This window comes from Brienomyrus brachyistius, chromosome 16 (assembly GCF_023856365.1).
Source record: "Brienomyrus brachyistius isolate T26 chromosome 16, BBRACH_0.4, whole genome shotgun sequence".
Taxonomy (NCBI): domain Eukaryota; kingdom Metazoa; phylum Chordata; class Actinopteri; order Osteoglossiformes; family Mormyridae; genus Brienomyrus; species Brienomyrus brachyistius.
In genome coordinates, this window is record NC_064548.1 from 17883990 (window position 1) to 17908448 (window position 24459).

At 41.3% G+C, this 24459-nt stretch overlaps 1 protein-coding gene across 2 annotated transcripts; it reads right to left on the reverse strand.

The window, feature by feature from the left end:
- Positions 1-980: 980 nt before the first annotated feature.
- Positions 981-23954, reverse strand: LOC125710127 (sex comb on midleg-like protein 2). 2 transcript variants are annotated; one of them, XM_048979451.1, is made up of 15 exons: positions 23852-23954; positions 16409-16500; positions 16014-16088; positions 15547-15617; positions 15145-15379; positions 13227-13315; positions 12908-13151; positions 7898-8169; positions 7607-7736; positions 6259-6462; positions 5554-5730; positions 5218-5343; positions 4615-4776; positions 3890-4026; positions 981-2895 (listed from the first exon to the last, which is right to left on the reverse strand). In XM_048979451.1, the coding sequence occupies exons 2-15, from the start codon at positions 16428-16430 to the stop codon at positions 2770-2772; spliced, it is 2070 nt and encodes a 689-aa protein (XP_048835408.1). In that variant the 5' UTR covers positions 16431-16500; positions 23852-23954; the 3' UTR covers positions 981-2769. The 2 variants fall into 2 exon arrangements, with proteins under 2 accessions (XP_048835408.1, XP_048835409.1); XM_048979452.1 differs by lacking the exons at positions 16409-16500; positions 23852-23954 and having other exon boundaries at positions 15145-15374; positions 16014-16044.
- Between the last annotated feature and the right edge of the window lie 505 nt (positions 23955-24459).

The window sequence follows — 24459 nt, forward strand, 5'->3', positions numbered from 1 at the left end:
TTTAGGAAATCATTAGAAGAATTCCAGCATGAATCTAGGAAAACTATTAAATGAATTATTTAGCATGTGCATGCCAATTTCTGAATTTAAGAAAATAAAGCAATTTGAAATTATTTATTACAGTCATCACCATGTCCTTCGGAAGTAGCCAAAAAAAGCTCATGATTCCAATTTGACAATTAAGCAACACCGTTCATTAAATATATCATTGATCCCTCACTTCCTTTATAGCTTCACCAGTAAATGCAAACACATTTACAGGTTTGTGCTTGAAAGACCAAAACTCACACATCAATCAAGTTTTCCCATAACACCGTATCCAATGCAGGATCACAATAAGCCTGGAGCCCATCCCAGAAAGCATGAGGCACAAGGCAGGGAACACCATGGATGGTAGGCCAGTCACATGGCTCAAGGAGGAGAAATACAGAGATTCACCTGAACCTCATGTCTTTGGACTGTGGAATAAATCCCTCACCAGCACAGGGAGAATGTTAAATGCCCCCCAACAAAACTTAAAAGGAAAACTCAACTGTTCACAAAGCCACAGGACTATCATTTAATACAAGTCAAACATCTAAGCATGTCTGCCTGAATATAGTGTCAGGCTTTTTGAAAGTTTCCCCCAAAACAGGCAAGATCTGCTTAGAAAGGACTATGAGACTAACTCATAAACGCTTTGAAAGAGTAGCAACTATGCATGTGTAGAAGCACAGAAATACACTTTACCATTAATACTGACAGGCACTGATCTTTATACAGGCTACAGCAATGACACTTTCAGATTAGTAAATTAGACCAATTTTATACTATGCCAAATTTAAAAATGACAGTAAAGAAGGATTAGAGCAGGATGCAATGCTTAATTGTGGGACCTAATATGTATCCTTGTTGCAATTCATCAGGAATATTCATAAAGCACTACAAAGCCTGTAACTGAGTATAACACAGTTGGACAAATCATGCACTATAGTAAACACTCCTTTACAAAATTTAAATTTTATTGTAAATGAAAGCTTTCAGATTCTGGACTCAAATGTCACCCATCACACAACTTGACTTGTTCCCTAGTCTATAAGCATTATGCTTACATTGTGTGATTTTTCCATTTGATTGGAATCTCAAATGCACAGACAACAGCCCATAGAGCCTACTCACCTGTGGAATTTTCAAGGCATTTGGCACCTAACGATGGACAAAATAATCAATGACAGGATCAATTTCATGCTTAGGTAGAAGCATTTCAGATCTCTACAGCTGTTGTGAGATGGGAAGCATAGAAAAAAAATATTTTATTTATAATTAGTATAAAATATACCCAACTACAGATTCTGACACTGAACCCAGGAGGTGGTTAGTAATATTTCATGTTAAAATTTCACAGTCATTAGGAGACAATCTTGGGTCAATTAGGCCAAACTCACTGCTTAAAAACTGATGGAATCAAACTCTTCTCTCCTTTATACACCAAAGTCACATTACTGGGCACTATCAAAGCTTGCATACTTCATGGACTTTTGATTTTGTACCTGCAAAGGTTTGGAAGAAGCAAGTGTAAATAATTTCCAATTTTTTCCCTTATGAACAGAACACCACATTATTCCATGAAAACTTAGGACCAGTGACTAATATTAAACACTCTAATCTACAAACAACCAGTCTTCTTCTTGTGCATCTAAATGAGCATGTGAGCATGGTGAAAAGGAAATGTAGGGGTTGACAAGAAGGCGTTGGTTCAATACAAAGCTTCAGGTGACACACACACACACACACACACACACACACACACACACACACACACACACACACACACACACACACACAAAAACACCCAAAATGCATTCAAAACACCATCAGAATTAGCCACATTACAAATTAATAGCTGTACTGTGCCTTATGAACAGACACTGCATCCTTCCTACGCCGATTAATACTCCCATGTACAAGCAGAAGGTCCAGGAGTATGTCAACTTCCCTTTAGAGTTTCTGCTCCACAGACAAATGGATCAGTTACACAGCGCGAGATTCATCGGTTCCCCAATCAGAGTCTGCAGCTACCAAACCAGCTGTGCACACACGACACTAATGCGAGAGGCATGCCCTTCATATCAGAAATCGCTCTTTACCGTTGAAATGTGGCACATTTAAATCACAGATGGAAGGGGTGGCTGTCGTTTGTTATTTAAAACACCTCCGATTCAGGAAGCACCGAGTTGTTGTCACGGGACACTGGAGACAATGACGTGATTCGACGGTTCCCCTGAGTCCCTGGCAAGGGGCCGGAGCCCTCCACACACTGGCCAGCCCTCCACACACTGGCCAGTAACAGTCAGCTCAGAGTACTGGAGAAAAACAAAGTAACATAACATGTAGCTTCTTTTTTGTAAAGTTGTCCTTGTATTAAAAAAAATATGTACAAGCTTACAGTAATGAAATAGGCAATGCTGATTAAAAGTCACCTGCACTATTCACTAGAATAATGTAAGAAAGACAGGAGAGAAAAACAGAAAAAATAAAAAGAAAACCTCATACACAACTGAAGCGTGTTAGCTTTGTAAAAATCTTTTCCTCAGTGAGTTTTTGTACATATATGCAATGTAAACAGTTCACAGATCATCCTTTGGAATTCAGCAGAGTGGAGACAGTCCTCGTTGCTGGCTGAAACACATGAGGTATAAATAAGTCTTTAAAAATGCTTTGAATGGGCAACACCAGGGCCAAGCTGCGCCAGGTCGGATTCCAGAGGAAGGTTTGGCTCCCCAAGTCCTGTCAGCGCTGGGCCTGTTTGAGCCTCTCGATGTGGTAACACAGCTTCAGAGCAGGCCCCAGCTTCAGTCCCATGTACTTCATCACCATGTCGCTCCGGAGCAGCAGAAGCGCCTTGCCATCGATCTCCTGCAGAGACGCGAGCGTTTCAAACAGGATGCGGCTTATGGCAAAAATAATGGCGGCTTAGGGGGGTTGGAGGGGCATAAATAATGGGTAAAAGAGCAGAAGGAAAGCCGAAAGCATCTCCGTAAGTAATGGGTGGAAGAGGAATGTTTGACATTCTCCATGCTGTTTAGACAAGGGACAGATTTTACCCAGGAGACATGTTTCCGCCTGGGGGAAGGATTCATTCATGACATGAGCTGTGTCACATGCCCCGGAAGCAGGAACAGCCCCGGGAGACGAATACCAGGCTACCGACGGTGGGGCTGGGCCTGCTGGCCCCAGAACCTGGGCTCTCAGTCACTCCCGAAAAACACAAATCAGACTTTGGACATAGGGCTAGGCCCTGCACAGTGGACAAGGCCCCTCAGAAGTAGGGGTTCCCAACCTTTGGATGTCTATGGACTGGTTTACGTCGACACGGAACAGGAGCTGGGAAATCCTACACTAGAGGACATTTGTCTTGTCACACAGACAAAATGGGCAGACAAACTAAAAGCTGGACAAGGAGAAAAGTATAGATTTTGATAACTAAACTTCCCAGCTGTCTACCACACAGATTTACAAATAGGGAAAAAAACTGCAAGCCTGAGAAATCATCATTAGTCAAAACTATAAATGCTCACAACAAGTAAAGCTCTAGTACATGAATAGAAATCTTCACTCAAACATGTTAAAACTGAGCCACTGTTCATGGGACCAGCAGACAGCGGTAAACAGGCTAATATTGGTCGCATTACAGAAACGGTGAGTAGAGACGAATGGAAATGTATGGGGAAATTACAGCCACTGGGCAGATCCTGCATAATATTAGTAAAAAGGAATCAGATGTTAACTGCCATTACATTATTTACATGACTTCAGATTTATGCAGAGATATCCAACACTGAAGAGGATGTGGGTTGAAGCCTGAACATGGAAAGAAGCTGAGATGTGAAGCACAAGAAGGGAAACTCACATGTTTCCTGAAGAGCTCTGCGTGTGGAGCCAATGTGTGGGGGTCTGCCTCACGCACAAACTGCATCACCTCATCGATGGACCAGGTAGAGGGGGGTCCGCCAGGGCCCTCCCTGTCTGCTGTCTGGGATTCGGGGCCTGTGGGAAACCGGCGACACGGAGTTATCGTTAAACTGGAATGAAACCGATCAGAGGATACAGGGCAAACAGAGAACCGGAAAAAAGCACACATTTCTGAATAGTCTATAACAGTCATTTGTATACTGGAGAAGTAAAGAAGTCTTCATTTTCAGTTGACGACTAGCAGCACATCAATTTATACATTTTAAAATACTACCATGGCCCAACATGCACTAAAACGGAGTCATCCTAGGTGAGCCTGCTACTCGGAAATAATCGTGGGTAACAGCGGGGCGACTAAAATGACACTATGCATCAATTAAATATCCTTTATGCTTACAGCCAAATAAAAAAGATCACCCGTGCTCAATTACAAATAATGTCCACTAGATGGCAACATTAGTTTAATGAATAGCAGTCTGAACCAACCTCTCAAATTTGTCACTAATAGAAGCCAATTTAAATACCAGTGGTACAAGCTTTAATTGCAAAATGTTTTTAAACACTTTAATCCCCTACATCACTAGCAAACAATGTAGTCTGCGACAAGCCGGTATAAAAGGTGTCCGTCACGAGAGAGACTGAACCAGTATGATGGAGGCCAACCTTCCACCATCCTGTGTTGGCGCGTGGATGAGAGTCGACGCACGGCCGGGTAGTAGGGGCTGCCTGCTGGGGGGTGTCGCAGAGCCAGGGGGGCCATGGAGTTGGAGGCAGAGTCCATGGACTCCTTCAGAACGCTGTTTTCTTCGTGAGGCAGCGTCTCGGCTGGGAACGGACAGCACGCAGCGGTCAGATTCGCGTTTCCGGATTCAGCAGGAACACTTACAGCCACCCCCCCCCCCCCAAACCCCTGTGCCAGACCCTCATGGACACGAAGAATTACCAAGGCAACCCTGTGAATAAATGCCGCATGCAAATATTTACATAATGCGTGTCACACAGACAGAGGACAATTTAATCATGGTCTGCGCCATTATGAAGTCTCACTTAAAGTAGAGCCGTTACACAGCCTAGACTTGTAATCAAAAAACAAGCATCTTTTTCATAAAATTTGGCATTACAGCTGCAATCAAAACCTTCAGTCTCATTACAGAGTGCAGGCTGAAAATGTGATCAGACAGCAAGCTAGACAGACAACATAGTCAGCCTGTGTTGGTTCTCAATAGTGTATGACTGCATCATCATACTTTGGTAGGGGGTGATTACCTTCAGAGGGGTGGGCTTCTGTGTGGAGTAGTTTGGGGGACAGAGGAGTTGTGTAGGGGGGAGAATCCCGAGGGAGTCGCTTAGTCTCACGGTTAATGAGCAAAGCTTCTCCCGTCTCCTCTTTTACTGCAGAGGGAAAAGTCATAAACAGACCTGCAAGCCTGGACTGTTACCACCCACATTAACAGGAGGTGCAGAAGGGTCACATGCTGACCTGAATGCCTCACGCTTACTGCTAAATGTCTTATGTAATGATCATAACACACCACAAATTCGTAAACAGTGAAGCACAAGCCACGAGCGAGCGAGACAGACTGAAGGGCCGGGCTGCCACACCTGATTTGCTCCTGTCGTAGATGGGGTGAGCTGTGGAGCTGCAGGGGCTGAAGGGCTGGTTACTAAACAAGTTCTCACATTGCAGGTGCTGGCACAGCTTCTCCAGGAAGCGCAACACGAAGGCGGGGCTGCTGGCGGATGGCAGCTGGGCGTAGCGGACCCCGGCATCAGCCCGCACTGGGACACCAATGCAGAAATCACAGCTAACATCCCTGACACCAACATTTCTCCAGCTTTCAAATTAATATTGGTCTAATATTAAACTGCAAGGGACACGGATATTAATTTCATTTGGTTCCTGATGCTTTTTGGAGAAAGAGAAAAAAAAGAACATGTAACTACAGTTTATTTTATTTTAGAATAAATAATAAAAACTTTATCACTCACTTTTAATGTCACTGGAATATATATAGAGCTGGATGCATTTTATAGGAAACTTAATATTAGAAACCAAAAAAAGTAATAGATGGGGTTTCTCTTTAAACAAATACCAAAGAAAGCATCAAATATGTGTCAGTCCTGTGTTAAACCCTGGGTCACAGTTTCCTTTGAATATGTACAAAGGAGAATGAGCTGTGTTATTTTTAGGGGGCTGGCTGGCTGGCCGGCCTTACATCAATAGGAAAGCTGAAGAGGTGCAGTCCTTCTTGAACACGGGTGCTGTTACTCAGCACTCACAGCAGAGCGTGTTGTAGAGCAGTGTACCTTTCACAACCTCCCCTCCTTCCGATTCAGACTTAAGGAAGCTCAGCAGGATTTTGGGTTGGTAGGCACAGTCCAGACAGGCCTGGACCGTCTGTCGTAGGACCGTATTGACAGGTCCTGGTCCAAAGTGGTCTGGCAGCTGCTGCGTCTGTTTTCTATCCAGGTGTGGTCCACAGCTTCCTCGTTTATTCACATAGACACACACTGTGCCACCAGTAGGAGGGGAACAGAAAGGCAAGGGTGAAGGCTGGCAGTGATTCAACGGACAGACAGCTGTCATATGTTTAGCGGAGAGCTTTAGAACGGTAAACAATAGAAAACTGAATATTCTCAGACAGGTGCTCTACAGGCATGAATCTGTGGCTTGTAAGTCTGCACAGTGAGGTTTTAGGCCACTTTTTCACTGCACCAGGTACCATAACTTTAGTACTTTTCTTAAGGTACTTCAAGGTGTTGGGTTTCCTCTAGTGTAAAGCTGGTACTACCGCTGAATGACATCATAACATGACACGGGGAATTCCGTATGGAATTCGAAAAATGGTTTTAGAGTAATGTAGAGGTGGATGATGTGTGACATTAATACCAACACTGCACGTCATGCACATGCTATTCTCACATTGCTAGTCGGCTTGAATGAGATAAGGCTTTTCCATGCCGTCATACTGTCCGGACATTACAGTGCTGGGGATTTCAATTTCACCTAAACATTTTTACTCTGTTATAGGAAACAAAACTTAGCAAGCACTGCATTTTAAATGATTGTTCATTTTAAAGATTATCTTGTATATGTTGAAACTGTATAAAGTTTACTGCCGCTGCTTTTGCATGAACTCTGCATGCACATTCCCATAATTTTCATCCTTGCTTAAAATCACTGATGGGTTTGTGAGAAACTTCTTTTTGCTTTATAAATATCCCAAAATTTATTACAACAAAATCACGTCGCCATATTTTATTTTTCGCGCAGCTCCAGTATATTACAAAAAATACTTTTTATTTCCTGTTATGCCATCCAGATGATTCTGTTTCTTACAGATTGCATTTAAAGCTGGGGTCTCATTGGTCCATGCATACTTGTCTTTTTTTTAACTTCATTAATCATTGTTTTCTGAATATGTACCTTTTAAGACAACGATTGTATTATGTTTCAGAGGCAGGTGTTCTGCATAATCAAATTGCCCCACCCCAAAGTAAAGTACCAAAAAAGTACCCCAGCTGGTTTGGTATTTTAGGTACTGGAACTTCTGCTACTGGTATTTGACCAGAAGTCAATGGAAAAGGCAAAGTGCCAAAAGTGTCTCTTGAAAAGCACCCTTAGAAGATCCAGGGAAAGGCACTGATATCATACCTGTAGAAGTGACTCCAGGACTGACATTTCGGTGATTTGGCCTATTTGTAGAAACATGGGTGGCGGACATTCCCGTCTCAGGAGCTGCTGTCGGTGTGGCCATGTCAGCCTGTATAGGTCGCGGTTTCCTCTGGGTAGAGGGAGTTAACAGTCATGTGATCAGTCTTTGCAGCTGTGCCTCCACTGCAGACCCGCAGAAGTCACCAGTGTTCATTTATAAGGAAATAAACTGAATAAGATGAAAAGAAAGTTCCCTGGTGTGGAAAAAGACAATTCGCAGTTCATCCCTACCTTACTGCCAGGTTTTGGTCCTCTCTTCTTGTGTGGCCTGGGGGCCAAGGACAAGCCAGAAGCCCCCGGGGTCTGCAGCGTGCCATTCTGTGCCGTGGCCACTGCCGCCTTCAGTAACGTGATGGTCTGGCTCTTGGGGCGCCGTCCCCGCACCCCCTTACGGACGGGCAGGGGTGGCAGGGGACCAGTCAGGCGGTACAAAGACGGCATGGTGCGCCTAGCAGGCTTGGCGGGGGAAGACACAGGGGTGGAGAGCGCCTTTGGCAGGGTGACTGTAGAGCGAAAAGGGGGAAGCATCATCAGGCAAGGTCAGAGACGAGAGAGCTGCTTACCGCCACTAACAAACCATCTGAAATTTCACCATCACTTTGGTTAAATGCACTCTGAGCCCCCCCTGGCTACCCAAAAATGAGCACTGGATACCAGAGCTTGTCAGATTCTGCCCAGAAATCTGATCCAACTACACCACTCAAACACAGCTCTGATATTCAAAATGGATGAACTTCAGTGAATTGAGTAAGGATTATTTTTGGTCTTTGGTCATAACCCCACACCACATCAAATAATACATGTTAATTGCTGAAACGCAAATGCAAGCGCACACACACACACACACACACACACACACACACACACACACACACACACACACACGAATCCTAAAACAAAAACATGCCAATTATAGTCTCCCTTTATTGATGGCATGATTCTCCTCCACCATATGTACGGAGGACATTTCACTGTGGTCTGTTTCCAGTGTCGTTTTTTTGGTGCTACCTGAGAACTTCCTGGGGTTTACTGCCGCCCCTGCAGTGGCCCCCACTTTTACTGCAGGCATTTCTGTCCCTGACACAGACTCCAAGTGTATTATTACACAGTGCAAACAGGAGAACAAGGGACTGCTGTATCTATAGACCAAACACCTTTTCAGAAAGTTCATCATCAACTTCTCCAATTCTATCGCATTATCAGCCAGGTACTGAAGAACAGGGCTACTTCACCAACAACACCGGTCACCTGAACTATACTGTAACTACTCCAACATAAGCCTAATGTTTTATCAGTTGGTATGTGCACATTGTTCACTAAATGGATGACAAATTACACTACAGATTTGTTTTCGTACATATAGCATCAGCTTATATTCAAAACACCAAACTGCATAATATTATAATTTCAAGAAGGCAAATGCATAAACAGTCCCCGGTATTACAAAAGGAATCTTTTGGAATGTTATGACAGATCAATTTCATTCCTTATGAGTGGACTACATATTAACTAAAACCCCAGTTACTTAGCACAGCTCTGATGATTTTTATAAATGATGTTTTATAGAAGCTTTGACCTAAAAGTAAAAATTACATGCATACATTGTGTAAAGGTTTACACTTGTCACAGTTATTTTACGAGCGCTGCAAACAGAGGCAATGAATCCTGGAAACTTCACTGATATTTCTACCTTTTGATTATTATTTTATAAATTCATTTGCTATTGAAACAAATCAGACAATGAAAACCCATTTGGTTTGCGAAAGACATTGGGAACTGTTAATCAGTTCATGTCAATGGAGCAGATCAAGGGGAGCCTTTTAATATGACCTCTGCTCCCACCCATTACATGCATTTGCATTTATCTGCAATACGCTGCATTATGATGGCAACAATTTTCAATAAATAAGCTACTTTCCCTGCCACCTTCCTGTCCAAACAACCCACAATTGAAAAGTGTCTGCTCATCACTGTTAGCTAACGGCGGCAAATTAAAATAAAGTGACATTTAACACAGAGAAACATTATGGCTCTCTCAGGATGTCTAGGAACAGAGAAGACGCCATATTTGCAGCTTGTTGGCAGGACCCTTCCTATACTGGAAAAACTGAGAATTTGGAAATGCACAGGACTAAGAGGAGAAGAAATAGTAGTGACCATGGAAAGAAAAAAGATCTGGCAGCAAAGCGTAAAGAACAAAGAGTAAAGTCCAGTGCAGGCAAACTTTAGGTAAAAAAACAACAGGATATAGAGCTAGATCCCCATTAGGACAGTAGCTAAGCTCAGTGAACAGAGTGCTGAGGACAAGCATTTAATTTCACAGACTGCTGCTCACGGTCTAGTTCAAGGAGCAGCGTGCCCCTAACCTTCCCAGGAGAGTGGCAAATCACAACCACGTGGCCTAAGCCTGGCTGGACGGAAATTACTGTAAATACCCATAACCAGCCCAGTTAAACATTACCATCTGCAATAGTATTGCAAACCCCCACAATATCTGATCAAGTTACAACCAAATATAACAGACTAAAGATCCCATATGATAAGAGCAAGACACGCTGAATAAGTTTGCACTTGCATGTTAAAAAATCCCAAATGAAAAGTAAAAAGCTCTGGCCATAATAAAGAAAACAACTTTAAGTGTACTAGAAGTTACAAAAAGATATAAATTCATGAATACAACTTCTGTTCCTTTAGACGCTGTAATTTCAGCCTATACAGATTCCAGACACAAGTTTAAAAGAAAATACAACAACAAAAACATCTCAAATGCTCCTTTCACACCAGGAATATTTAACATCCTAAGAGAGCGAAAAAGTCCACTCAAAAGATATATATAATAGACTATCCTCGGTAGAGACACAGCTAGAAGAAACAAACACAGGAGACATAGTTCCAAAACAGGAGCAGCAACATAGAATCGGGATGGAAACTGACCATACAACGTTACGACTGAGGTCAGCCCTGTGCACACACCCACCTCAGCAACCTCAACAGGTCCAACTCAAACGAAACAGGAGTCAGAATCCCAGAAGTGCAACAAGCAGCCCCCAAGCCAGAGTGCTGAATGAGCGGTGATCTGCACAGAGAGGCCGTGGAACTGGGGCTGGCTCAGCCCACCGACTGCTTCAACTCCGCGGCTCCTCCCTCTTTTTTTTTTTTTTTTTTTAAGGTGGGGCTTTAAAGAAGATTAAGGAACCCTGATCAGGAAGTTTCTTCCCTTAGGCAATGTCTTTGACTGAGGTCTCACAGCACCTACCGACAGAGACAGACTAATCATCAACAGCATCCTTTAGTCTGAACTCTTATAAGTGACAATGTCCTCTAAAGCAAACTGAGTGGGTTTTAAAAGTCTGATGCATTTAAAACCGTTAAAATTCTTATTCTACATTAGCTATGTCTTCAGCAATCTGCACAAAATACACCAGGAAAAACCAAAACACTATCATCTATACTGGTAAAACTATATTCTCTCTCACACCCAAACACTTAGCCCACCCCCAAAAGAAAAAAAATACATGCAAATATAGGATACAAGTACAAACAATAGTCTAAATTGGCCTTGAAAACAAATCCACTGGAAAAGCCTTGAAAACCAAGTGACAGAACAGCCTGGTAAGTGATATGTGTGCAAGTACAAATATACACACAAGAGATATTAATAGTCCCCAGAGTTTAAATCATTAGTCTTAATTGCTCTGAACATAAGCCTGGGGTCATTCTACTTCTGGACTCTGTAGACATCATGACAAGCAGAAATATTCCAGTAGGAGTGTAAATCCATTGGGATTTACACTGCAAACCAGCTATTTCCTATCATGTTTGAGTTGTCCCAGTGACGGCACCTATTCACCTTTCCCTCTGAGGAATGAAGGCAAAATGATCTACAGTCGGTGTCAGGCTGTGGGGAGCTAAATTTTGGTGTCAGCCAGAATCAGGCCCATTGACTTTAGGAGCAAAATCCACCTATAGGATGATGGTGCAGATTAGGTCTGGGGTAAAAAAAACTGAACAGTCCAGATACCTTCCTACCCTAGATGGGAAAACCACACTCTAATACGCATAAAGTAATAGTAATGCAACCAGCTTTCTGAGCCACTCACAGAGGTCTACCTAGCATTTATTACAGGGCTGAATGGATGCCAATACCGTGACAGGTCAGATGCAGCACTCATGTATTTGTGACAATGCACCGACACATACAAGAAATACCACATGACTATGTATGGACGATACATTAAAAAAGAAAAAAAAATTCATAAGCAGATAATCCGCTGACCATTTCTATGCTTTTATGTTTATTTTGGCTAAAGGTGTGCATTTTTATCCCAATTTTAATTTAAAAAAATTCAAATTAAAACACTGTATATTATTTTTTGGACATCTCCCAGCTCTAAATATCAGAAACTGAGTATCAGTACTCATACTTGCTCTAAAAAAAAAAAATGGTATTGATGCATCCTTAATTTATTAATAAACAAAACTACATAAAATGTGGGAAAAGACCAAGCAATCTTCTTATTTTCCACAAATCCCTGCAACTTCCAAAATCACAAAACACAGAGAGAAGTAGACTCTGATTGTCATTAAAGCACAATCACATGGGCACTGAAGGGCAACAGATTCAAGGCTGAAACGATAAACAAGTAAACACATACTGTTTTTTTATGCACTGACTCTAAAATGTAGATTGAAAAGAGTCTCTCATCCAAGCAGCTCTCCATTAGCCCTGTGTGAGGACACAGATTACTGAATTTCTCCAGAGAAAGAAACCAAGTGAGCAAGCCATTAGCCCAGAGGACTCTTCTACAGCAGAAAACAAGGCAAGGCCCCAAAACTGCAGGGAACACTGGGACATAAGAGCGCTTCACTCGGTGCGGGGGGGCTCACTACGACAGTCAAACCTCCTCAGCAACCAGTGCCACTATGCTTGGTAACCATTAGCAATGAAAGTACAATTAGGGATTTCACTGCTCTGGATAATGGTTAGACTAAATTATCACCTAGAAATGTAGTTTAACTGTAAGCTTTTAAAATATTTAAGTAATTCAATGATGACAAAACTGTATTAAAGTCAAAGGCAACACTGAGTAAACTAGGAAAAACACACATAGTAAAATGCTGAAACTCACAAAGTACTTTATATTAAAAGCACTATAATTCAAACTACAAAATTTGTACAGTGACAGGGGTATTCACTCTGCATGGTACGCACTCTGTCACCATCTGCTGGACACAACTTACAGCTGTTTCCGGGAGGCTGCAGACTGTGCTTGGTCATGGAGCACCAGCCCACTGGAAAGATGTCCCGTGAATCGTACTTGCACCAGTAGTCGAAGGCGCCCCTCCAGCCATCGAACGTGACGAAGACCTCATCGCCCTTGACTTCTCCGATGGTAGCGGGGCAGATCAGGTAGGGGTTCTTTCTGTCCACAGCTTCTAGCTTCATCCCAGGCTTGAAGCCGTTGTGTGGGGGCCGGGATGGCTCCTGGGGAAACAGGGACGCTGCCATCAGCCTCGAGTCATACTCCAACCCCGACTGAGAAAACCCAGCAACACTAACCTTTTTAAAAGCAGTGGATGGAGCCATTTCAGCTCCGTTTAAGGTTCGGAGGAGGAACATGGGCCATGATGACGCATTCATTCTGAAACCTGGAAAACGGGAAGCAAGGAAACGGGATAAACATCTCCTTTCAAACACAGTATACAACACTCTTGCACGCATATGAAACAAACGTATCCATCATAGTGAACTATGCAGTGATTATCCCTAATGATTGGACAAACAGCACACTAACTCCATCAGCTGTTGTCAACTGCTACCTGCTTTAACCCAAATGAACTAGCCTAACAGAACTACAACAGAGTGCTTTTCTGCCGCACCAAGTATGGTACTTTCAGTACGTTCGCTTTTCATTGATTTCCAGTCGAGTACCAGTACCAAAAGTTCCAGTACCTAAAGCGTCAAAACAGCTGCGGTACTTCGGTTCTTTGGGGTGGGACTTGAAACGGTTTCTTTATCGATTTGTTTTTCAGAGGCAGGCTATTTGCATAACCATACAAACGGCGTCTTGAAAACAGTTCATAAATTTTTTTTTTTTTTTTTTTAAATGTAATTTGGTCATATACAACAAAAAGATCCAGATGGTATAACAAGAAATTAAAAAGTATTTTGTTGAATATACTAATACAGCACACATATAGTGTTCTGTCCTAGCGATGCGAGTTTTTTATAAATTTAGCAACGTGATTCAGTTGTAATAAATATTAGGGTATTTGTAAAACAAAAAAGGAGTTCATAAATTTCTCACAAACCACTCAGGCAAAAGCAGCAGAGGTAAACTTTAAACCGATTTTTAAAATATGCAAGAATCTATAAAAGGAATAATTAAAATTGCAAAACTTGCTAAGATTTTTCCTATGACAGAGTAACCAAGTAAAAATATTTTAGCAAAACTAACCCCCACGCTATAATGTCCACATAGAACTGAAAGTACAAATGAGTCTTACCTTAATCTACCTTACTAGAGATGCAAGAACTGCATGTGCAGAACACACGATGTTGGTATTAATATCGGACCTCATCTAGCCATTTAACATATTATGCTCGTTGTTAACTTCTACAGGAGCACAATAGACAGCATTCTCTGCTACGGTGCTTCAGTGTGGAACTCCAGCTGCACTGCAGAGAACCAGAGAGACTTGGCCCGGATAGTTAAGATTGCGCAGAGGATCGTGGGTACCAAGCTCTCAGATCTGAACAATATTTATGCTAGCCGACTATGTAAGAAGGCCAGCAACATCATCAAGGACCCCACCCACCCGGGTTACAAACTGTTTGTCCCCATCCCATTGGGCAAAAGATTCAGGACCATCAAGTCACGAACAAACAGACTGAGGAAAAACAAATCACAATGACTTGTAAATACCTATAATCTGTAAATAATGTCTCTCCAGCACACTGTACACTGCACTAGAGAATACGTTTTTATTGTATTTTACTAATGGTTATCTTAGGTTTATTATATTATAATATTTATACCATGTCTACGAGACTATATTCTATATTAATGCGGTACATTAATGTGGTACATTAATGTATACCTCTGTTTCTGAGCCGTGAGCTTCGAAACAAATTTCGTTGCATTTCTGATACAATGACTGATAAGATAAGAGACTTTATTATCTACTACAGCCACTTTTCAAATTTAGTACAAAATACCCGCCTTGCACTGTGATATCATTCGGCGCTGGTACCAGTTGTTACAGCAGTGGAAAACCAACACCTTGAAGTATCGTACTTCCGGCACTTTCTTGAAGTACCGAAAGTTCGGTACCTGGTGCGGTGGAAAACCCCGCATAATCCCACCCAATAAGGTCTTCAAAGGATGAGCTCTCCATTCACGAGAAACCCAACATTCACAGGTAAACCTGAAATCTAGCCGCCATGTCCTCCCATGATGCTCTAACACAAGTCGTACCCAACGGAGGCTGGAGCATGTCCCCGTTCTTCTCACAGGTACCAACAGGTTGGATATCAGAGGAATCCACAAGCCTCCAGAAGTCGTTGGTGTTGTCGCTGCCGTCCAGGCGCAAACGAAGGCGGATGCCAGTGATGCCCATTACTGCGGCGATGCACACAGACGTGGAGTTGCGAGGGTCATGGGCCTCAAGCTTCATGCCAGTTTTGAAATCATTGCTGGGGGGCACCCTGGCCTTAACATATAGGCAAAGTGCCGAAATTAGCTTAAAACAAAAACACAACCGCAGAAGACCTCCAAAACCTTGCACAAAGAGATGTTAGACTAGGATCAAAATGCCAGAAAAATTATTAGAAGAGCAATCTTCTGAGTAGATTTAAGAACAGGGTGTTGAAGGCACACCTGTCTAAAGCAATCTGCAGGAGCAGGTGAAGATGATGTCTCCTTCAGGTAGTCATCCCAATTAAAAGATTCTGTTAGAGAAAGTGAGAAGAACGTTGTTTGTAATAATTTTGTGTGGTAAGCAATGTTCTGCATCAGATTTTGCAATTAACCAGGAAGCTATGCTGTAGTTTGCAAAATATTACTTTAAAAGGAGCATTTCTTATGCAACACAGTATAGCGACATCATATTACTCCTTAAACCAGGAGGAATTTCAAGATTAATTTGGCACAGAGCAGAACTGAACCACTAATATAGTCAGGATGCTTAAAATCTGTTCTTTGAACTACTATTTTGCTATTTGGGCATTAGCTAGCATTCTCTCTGCTCAAGTCCTATGATGGTGCATATTTGGTGCAAGTTGAATAAATACACCATTAATAGCCGTGTTTAGGAACACAGACAGAAATGCAACCACAGTACCTACCAGATTCTTTATTTGGAGGGAGCTCTGTGGAGGAGCAGCTCCTTCCAGCTTTCTCCCTCCGGCTGTCTCTTTGGTCTGAAACAAAGAGAGATCCATAAGAAACATCCATCCATCCATCTTACGCAGGGTCCCAGGGCTATGTCTTCTGAAAGCTACAAGTGCAAGACACAGGGGTGCAACTGGTGCAAAGTGCATCGCAGAATAAACCAACATTTTACAAAATTTTACATCAATTTCTAAATAAATAATTAAATAATTAAAACAGTATTAATAATTGAATTTTTTACGCCAAATACACGTAAAACACATTAACTACATTAGAATAGTGTGTTTGCCCTTACATGTGCAATTTTGTTAAAGATAAAGCAACAGTTATGCAAACTAATTGCACTTACCTTTCACTGGAGTTCTGCCCATGTTACTGTCGGGCAGGACAGAGCCTCTGCCAAGTGGAATGAGGGGGGGACACTGTTGCTGCACTGGTGAACTGAGCACAGAAACAAATTGATAACACAAGAAAAGTGTTAACATTACCTTACAGACAGCATCACCCCATATATTGAGAGGGCAAGAAAAACTATATTATCGCAGAACATGCAGAAGGTGATCCAACAAAATGTGGGGTCCTTAAAGACAGAACCTCACCAGAGAGAGGGCTAGAATCCTAGTAAATTATAAATCATTTTTTTCTGCTCCAACTGTGATAAAATGAAATTGACCAGATCCCCCCTCCCCCAAGGCCTGTCTTTATTCTCATCCAAAGAGCAGATGAAGGAGTTTCATCATAACATCAACCCAGCTACCGATAAGAAACTGGGAAAAACTATTGGTGCGCCAATACATTCTTGTCTAATACCGCGGTCTTGTGCAACGGTATTTTGAGACCTCTTCTAAGTACAGTTCCAACCTGTTTAGCTGCAACATATTGTAAAATAAAATGCTGTGTACCAATTTCAGCCAACGTCTGACTGAAAGTGGCATCCCTACTCCCAAGTGGAGAATGAGCTGACAAAATCCCAAGCCCTGCACAACGGAGAATGGTTCATCATCCAATGCGATCATCACCATTATTTAAGTGCTTATGTCTTCAGTGATGCTAATTTTTAATACTGATAAAGCATAAATAATCAGCCAAGATTAACAGAGACAGATATTAATATCTTGATTTTTAATGATTGTTGACCAATACCAATATATTAACCAATCCATATGCAAATGTATGGATTATTACTATAGTAAATAAGCCCGTACATAGACAAAGGGCTAGGTAATACAAGTTATATTGTCTACAGACTTATCATGATATTAAATTTCATCAATAAGAAAATTCGATAAACTGGACTCACTCATGGACCAGGTGCTGAGTTTGTGAGAAATTATTCATTTGAACCCTCAGCTTGTCTTCCTTCCACCAAATTGTCGAGTAATCAAAAAGGAAAACTTTAAATCAATGCTTTTTCACAAGAGTAATCAAGTTTAAAAATCAAGTAATTACAGACAGCTCTACAGTAAATGTATTCATCTGTGTAAGTAACAGCTTTATAAATAGGTTTGTGATCTGTTAATATTTTGTAACGGTGAGGATTTAAATGAGACCATGTTTATGAATGTAGTACAAGTACGCGCACGCACACACACACGCACACACACACGCACACGCACACGCACACGCACACGCACACGCACACGCACACACAGCTTTTCCAAAAAAAGTTGGGACACTTAAATCTGAACAAAAACAGAACACGACGATTTGCAAGTTATATGAACCCATATTTAATAGAAAATAGAACAGAGACAGCATATCAAATGTTGAAACCGGGAAATGTTATTGTTTTATGACAAGTATATGCTCAATTTCAATTTGATGCCAGCAACACATTTCAAAAAAGTTTGGAGAAGGGCATCATTGTAACCTTTGTTGCATCACCTCATCTTTTAACTACACTCTGTAAACGTTTGGGAACTGAGGAGACAGAGTGCTGGAGTTTTGAAAATGAAATATTGTCCCATTCTTGCCTGATATAGGATTTCCACTTCTCAGCAGTTCAGAGGGTCTCCACTGCTGTATTTTCACATCATGATGCGCTAAAAGTGTTCAATGGGACTGCAAGCAGGCCAGTTTAAGACCTGGACTTCCCAGATGTGCAAGCTACACAACATGTGGGTACTAATGCACTGATGCAAACCATCATGGATGCTGGCTTTTGAACTGTTCTCTGACAAACTGGATCCTCTTTCCTCTGTAGCCTTGAGAATGCGGCATTCATGAATTCCAAAAAGAATTAAAAATTATCATCTGTCAGACCACAGGACAGTTTTCCATTTTGCCTCAGTCCATCGTACATGAGCTTGGGCCCAGAGACGTCTGCGGCGTTTCTGGATCATGTTTAGATATTGTTTCTTCTTTGCATTGTAGAAATTCATCCCGCATTTGTGATAAAGTGGCAGCACCCAAATTTGTAAGTCTTAAGACGTCATAAAAGTAACATGTTAAGAGGGTTCTGGCTCCGATGGCGTTCCATAGAGATTTACTGTTTGGGTATCAGACCCTACTATTTGCCTACGCTGTCTTTTATAGAATGGTGAACGTCACCCCATTTTCACTGTGAGGCTTTTTATACAAAATAATCTTACCTACCATTTCCCAATTAACCTAATTAGTTGTGAGATATTCAGCCAGATGTTTTGTTTTAGCATTACACAACTTATCCAGTCTTTTGTTGCCCCGTCCCAGCGTATTTGAAATGTGTTGCTGACATTAAATTGAGCATGCATATTATTTATGCATATTATTTTATAATTTTTATATATATGTCGTCATACTTTTTTCCTCGCTTTCAACTTATGATCTTGTTTTTGTTCTATTTTCAATTAAATACGAGTTTATATGATTTGCAAGCAATTGCATTTTTTTTAAATTTACATTTTACAGTTTCCCAACTTTTTTTTTAGAAACATGATTATACATATGATACATACAAGATATATACAATATATATGGGGGGAGGCTTGAGAGGTGGACTAGAACACTTAAGGGTATATGGTGCTCTCGTCAAGTGTGGAAGAAATGCATCACAGGTAGCTATGGTATTTCAGAATAACGAGAACGGTCATATTTTCAGAAGTTTCCAAAGCACCAGCTCTAGTCACATCCTTACTGTGAAATATACTAAATATACTGCTGACATTGTGCATCCTACCATGGAATAAATGCACTTCACTGGCAGGCTGAACAAACAATAAAAGGTCAGGGAATAATGGTTCTTTTCCTCTAAATAACTTTATGTACTTGGAAAATAAATCCCCAGACTTTTTCAAAAAAAAAAAATTCTGGTTATAACAGGGTTTTCCCACACCTGAGGGAAAGGTCACCAGAACAACACAGTTGCCACTATTTTTCCATTACTCTATCGACTATTTTACCAATTGGTCAATTAATCTAAGCGATTAATGTTCCAGCAGAAAATCAAATCAGTTTCATTTAAGTGTTTGTTTTGACAACAAACTCCATGTTACTGCAGGGCTTTAGACAATGGACGCCAACTTTTGGGCACTGTATAGACACTACTTACACCCACAATTCGATAAGCGGATCAGTAGTAAGCTCAAAATATTAAAGACAGGCGTATTGTGATGGCCAGCTGTTAGTAATCTGTATAGATTCAGCAAATCCTTATGTTCATTTAAATCTGCTTAGTGGAGCACGCCACATGCGACTTTTGTTATACCATGGAAGCGATAAGTACCAAAGTCACGGTGAAGAAAGACAACATAGCAGCCACAGCATCTTTTAAAAGAGGTTGTATAGTGTGGTTGGACAAGGTAAAGAGACATGGTTGTGTGGCGGTACTTTTTGCAGTTTAAGGACCAACATTATTTGATGTAGTTTTATTTCAGCGCACAAATTATTGTTTATATTTTTTAATTTAGTGTCTGCTTTCGTTTCAGTTTGAGAACACTGGTCCCAACAAGCCCAACATACATGAACACCAGCACCATCAACATAGAATAAGCTCAGATTCTAGCCTAAGCATTTTCTGAAACACTTAATGAATGGATATTTTAGGGTAGCAGGCAGACAACTTTATGGCTTTAATGATGAGTATTTAGGTGTTACAAGGACAAAAATTAAAAAGCTCTCCATTCTGATGGTCATTTAATAGACGCATGTACAATGACTATCGGGGCTTTAGATAACAGGCGAAACATTTGTCCAGACTCTGGCATTCCGATACTATACGGACGTTTACTAATAGCCGCAATTTGTAATTGTAAGCAGGTTAACAGTGTGCCTGAAATAGTGACAAGCATATGATGACACCTAGAAGTTAACAATCTGAAAATTTGGCATATCTTTCTGTTCAACAAATGTGTCTGACTTTAAAACTTCAAAACGTTATGTGATATGCCTGCACCATATGATCACAATTACATTGTGATGTGATCGCAACAGCCATACTGGCATGTATGAACATGTGACAGCTATCAATACTTCCAGTAAATCACATGAATTTCAGGAAAGATTGGTGGGATCGAAAGTCATAAGGATATAGAGGTAATAAACATTCTTCAATGAAAATCAATTATACCTAAGCAATGTGGAAAGCCAAAACACAATGGCCTTTAAAAACCACAAAACGTAACATGCCATTCATGAGATGCCACAGAAAAGGGATTGCCTCTCAGCACCTGTTCACTAAGGCTGTGTTTCATATTAACAGTTCCAGAGCAGGCTTCTGAACAAGAAATGTCAGAGCGCTATTTACTGAAGGGTGGAAAAAGCTCATGCAACGATGGTATTGCTGTTAAGTGAACGAAAACACTTCCCAGATCTAGAAGTGTACTCAACCTTTGGTAACAGCAATGACAATAATGTGGAAACAGAAGTCCTCATTAGGCATTTCAGAAGAATTCAGGTGAATTTCAGATTCAGGATTCAGATGAACACTATAGCCACCAAAAGGAATCTTACTGAGCAAATAGAATCACAACATTTGCCTTGTCATAGCTATGACAATACTTCTTAAGATCAAACTGCTTGATGAATCCAACTATTGTGTTAGGTGCCTACCTAAACCACAGAACACAATTAAGATTCATAGAGGGAAACAAGCTGATGCCTTTGAAAATCAATAACACCATGATAGGTAAGCAGTTACCACGAATGTGCAGCATGAATTTTTGCTAGTAAACTAACCTCTCCCCACCCACAATCAATTTTCCATTTAGAAACAAGCATGCATTGCACTACACAGGCAACCCTACAGTTCCTATTCTGGGAACGGATTAGAAGGCAAATTTACTCAATGTGTTTTCATACAGGGAAACTCCACTTAGCAAGGACAAACTGTGAGGTCACCAACATCACTACAAGCACCACTCGACAACATTTGTTTGTTGCATATAATACAACATAAAATAACATTTACTTTTTCCCCCCTTTGCAAGGGAAGTCAGTGGGTTAGGTGATCGGAAGGGCGTCAATTCGAGTTTCAACCAAGGCAAAATAGTAACATCTCTATTGGGCCCTTGAACAGAGCTCTTAACTCCTCAAAATGCTCCAGGGGTGTCGGATAATTGGACTCGCATCTGACTTGCACCCCAAGCTTAAATTTTCACCAGTGTTTCAAAGGAGGCTAGATGAGAAATGAAGGAAAAGAAACTTTAAAACCTCCATCCAAAGAAATTAACAGGGAAATACAAGAAGAACTCATTGCCACCTCTTCACAATGGTAGTGCTGCATCCACTCAGAAAGACATGGTTTGTGCCACAGATGTACCAGACACAAACTTTCTCTAAACCCAGAAGGGAAATCATAACTACTCTATGGCTTGCATTGTCTCCCAAGCAGCATGAGCAGAGCCATGGAGTGAAAACTGCCCAGTGGTTGGGGTAGGATACATCGTCTCTGCCCTAAAGGATCTGCAAGGACAATGAAGTGGGGGTGTCACAAGGTGTGAGGAGCAGAGACCTCCAACAAGCCTATGTGTGAAGGTCAAATTAAGACCCAAAAAATCTACTGGACAGTGGCAGTGCATCTACTCTACATCACCCACACTAGAAGAGAAAAAAAGCAAACAGAAATCTAGAATTGGCACATAAAGCATCAGCGAGAACATTAGTGAAAGGTGCACTGCCTTTCACTGTGATTGAGAGAACTGAAAGACAAGCCAGGTAATGACAGCTAAACAAGCATTTGTGCAGCACCAATTATTTTGTAACAAATATGTAAATACATCAAAATAATTTAAAAGGCAAAAGGTCACTCTGCGTGTATTTAAAAATTAATGTACAGTATGATATTCAATAACATAAGAGTCTCTTATTGCACATGGGATGGGGGGGCATTTGGGACACCGGTGGCATCCTTCGTTTCAGAGTTCATACAAGAACACACACATACAAAACTGTGAAACAATGAAAAGGAGAGGAAATTAGGGAATACCATAATGTTAAACATATTGATAGTGACTTTCTGTGATGACAAAAAACTGTCAGAAAATCTTCAGAATATCAATTCTTATTTATTAAGAACCATCAACTGCCCCAAAACAATAGATTTTCATTCCCTAGCAGGAATTGCTCATAAATCATAAGTGTTTAAAATATAAGATTTAACGTTTTCCGTGTATAGTTTTTAAACGACACGTATATTTCATACAGGTGCTTCAGAGACACCCCCCTTTGCCAGTCGGACAGTTTATTACAGAAATAAGCGAAAAGCCTCCGAAATGAACGCATCAGGATATCACGCTAAAATCGTGAGCAGCTCCAAAAGTCTGTCAACTTTTTAAAATTAAACTTCTAACAATTCGTTTCACCGTCACTCCTTTATTACTGTATACACATCTCTTCCAAAAAAATCCTATTAGTTATCTTTCATCTTTATATGTTTTATTTCCATGTCAATATTGCCACCCCCGAACGGTGGCCCTTCGCGGAGATACAACCAGAGACAGGTCCGTAATTGTGTATATAAAACCAGATTAGCAACGAATGTTGTTAAAAATAAAAACAAACATCTTACCCACATTTGGAAGTTGAACAGTTTAAGAACTAAAAATAACTGCTCAGCTGTGGTTCTCTACGCCCCCACGAAAAGCATACAAAAAAGGAAAGTTTGCAGAAATTGCCCGAAACCACAAAAAAGTACGCGAAAAAGCTAAGAACAGTGCAGAGAGGAATGTCTCCCCCGCCGCGTTAAATTTCTAAAAGTTTGTCGGAAAAAGGAGCCGCAGATAAACGGCGCAGAGCTCCGTGGCCCCCGCCCCCTGGTCAATGGAGGTATGTAGGTGTCACACACCCCAAGATTTAACACGTACAAATAAACTCAACTAAAATACTGAAAACGTCCCACACTGGCGACGGTGGGGAGCCCAGAAGTGCTGATGTTAGGTAGCACACAGGAGCTGGAGCTGAACGTTTCCATGATGTAAAAAGCTGTAGGTCGTGTTTTGAAAAAAAGGGGGAAAGGGAAAAGTTGCAGCTGCACTAGACAGGGGCGTGTGTCCGCAGGCGTACTTCGCCTCGCCGCGCCCTCTGTCAATAGCCTAGTCCACATATCGCCAAGGTTAAACCACACATAAATACAAAAAAAAAGAATAATTGGTCCTCATTACATGTGAACGGCTTCCCTCATTAGCGCACTACGCGCAGGGGAGTGACTCAATGTTACGATACTGCTTGGGTAAAAAGCGCGTAGCCCCTCAAAAACACACGCGCCGTGTACCGTTAATAAAATGTTTGAGGTCTCGGCAGCGGGATCTTCATGGAAGCCCGATGAACAGAAAAAAAACAAAACGGGACGGCGGTTAGAAAACGGCAAATAGCTTACCGAATACTCCTAGAGATCGCCACAGAACTGAACACTTTCCTTATCTCGAGTGCACAGACGCCATATTTGTACGCAGGGAGGCACGCATGCGCACCTGTGCCGAAGCGACGGCCCGCAAGCGAGACTGGGATGCGCTTCTATGGGACATTGCGCGTCACACGCGCGTAACGTCCCAGTGGGAGTCGAGAAAAAAAGCCCTTTTTTCATTTTACGAATTAAGCTGAATGATCGTTTCTTTATTTCGATAATCTATATCGTAAACTTGGTACCTACTGATTAAGGCATGCCTTCGAGGCCTGTATTTTCACATGTTTTGTGTTTATTTTTTCTTTATTTTTCATTTAATAATTTATGTGATAATATTGAATTATATACAGCATACATGTGGATCAGTCATATGAATGTACAAAAAGTGAAAAATCTCAAATATGATAGTAATATTTTCCCAGCCTGCCGAATTTAACATTTTCCGTATCTTACAACATTACGGATCTATTGCTGAATCAGTTAAGAATAAGGATGTAGGCCTATTATAAGATGATACTGCTGGTGAGTGTAAGTTTTACGTAAACAAAGCGTCAATGATGATTCATCTGTCTTTCGGTTTT

Coding starts and splice junctions, on each gene's coding strand:
- LOC125710127 (XM_048979451.1), bottom strand. CDS start 16,430: ATGGGCAGAACTCCAGTGAAAG. Junction 13,152..13,226: donor CATCCACTGCTTTTAAAAAG/GTTAGTGTTGCT, acceptor CTGTTTCCCCAG/GAGCCATCCCGGCCCCCACA. Junction 5,344..5,553: donor CTACGACAGGAGCAAATCAG/GTGTGGCAGCCC, acceptor TTCCCTCTGCAG/TAAAAGAGGAGACGGGAGAA.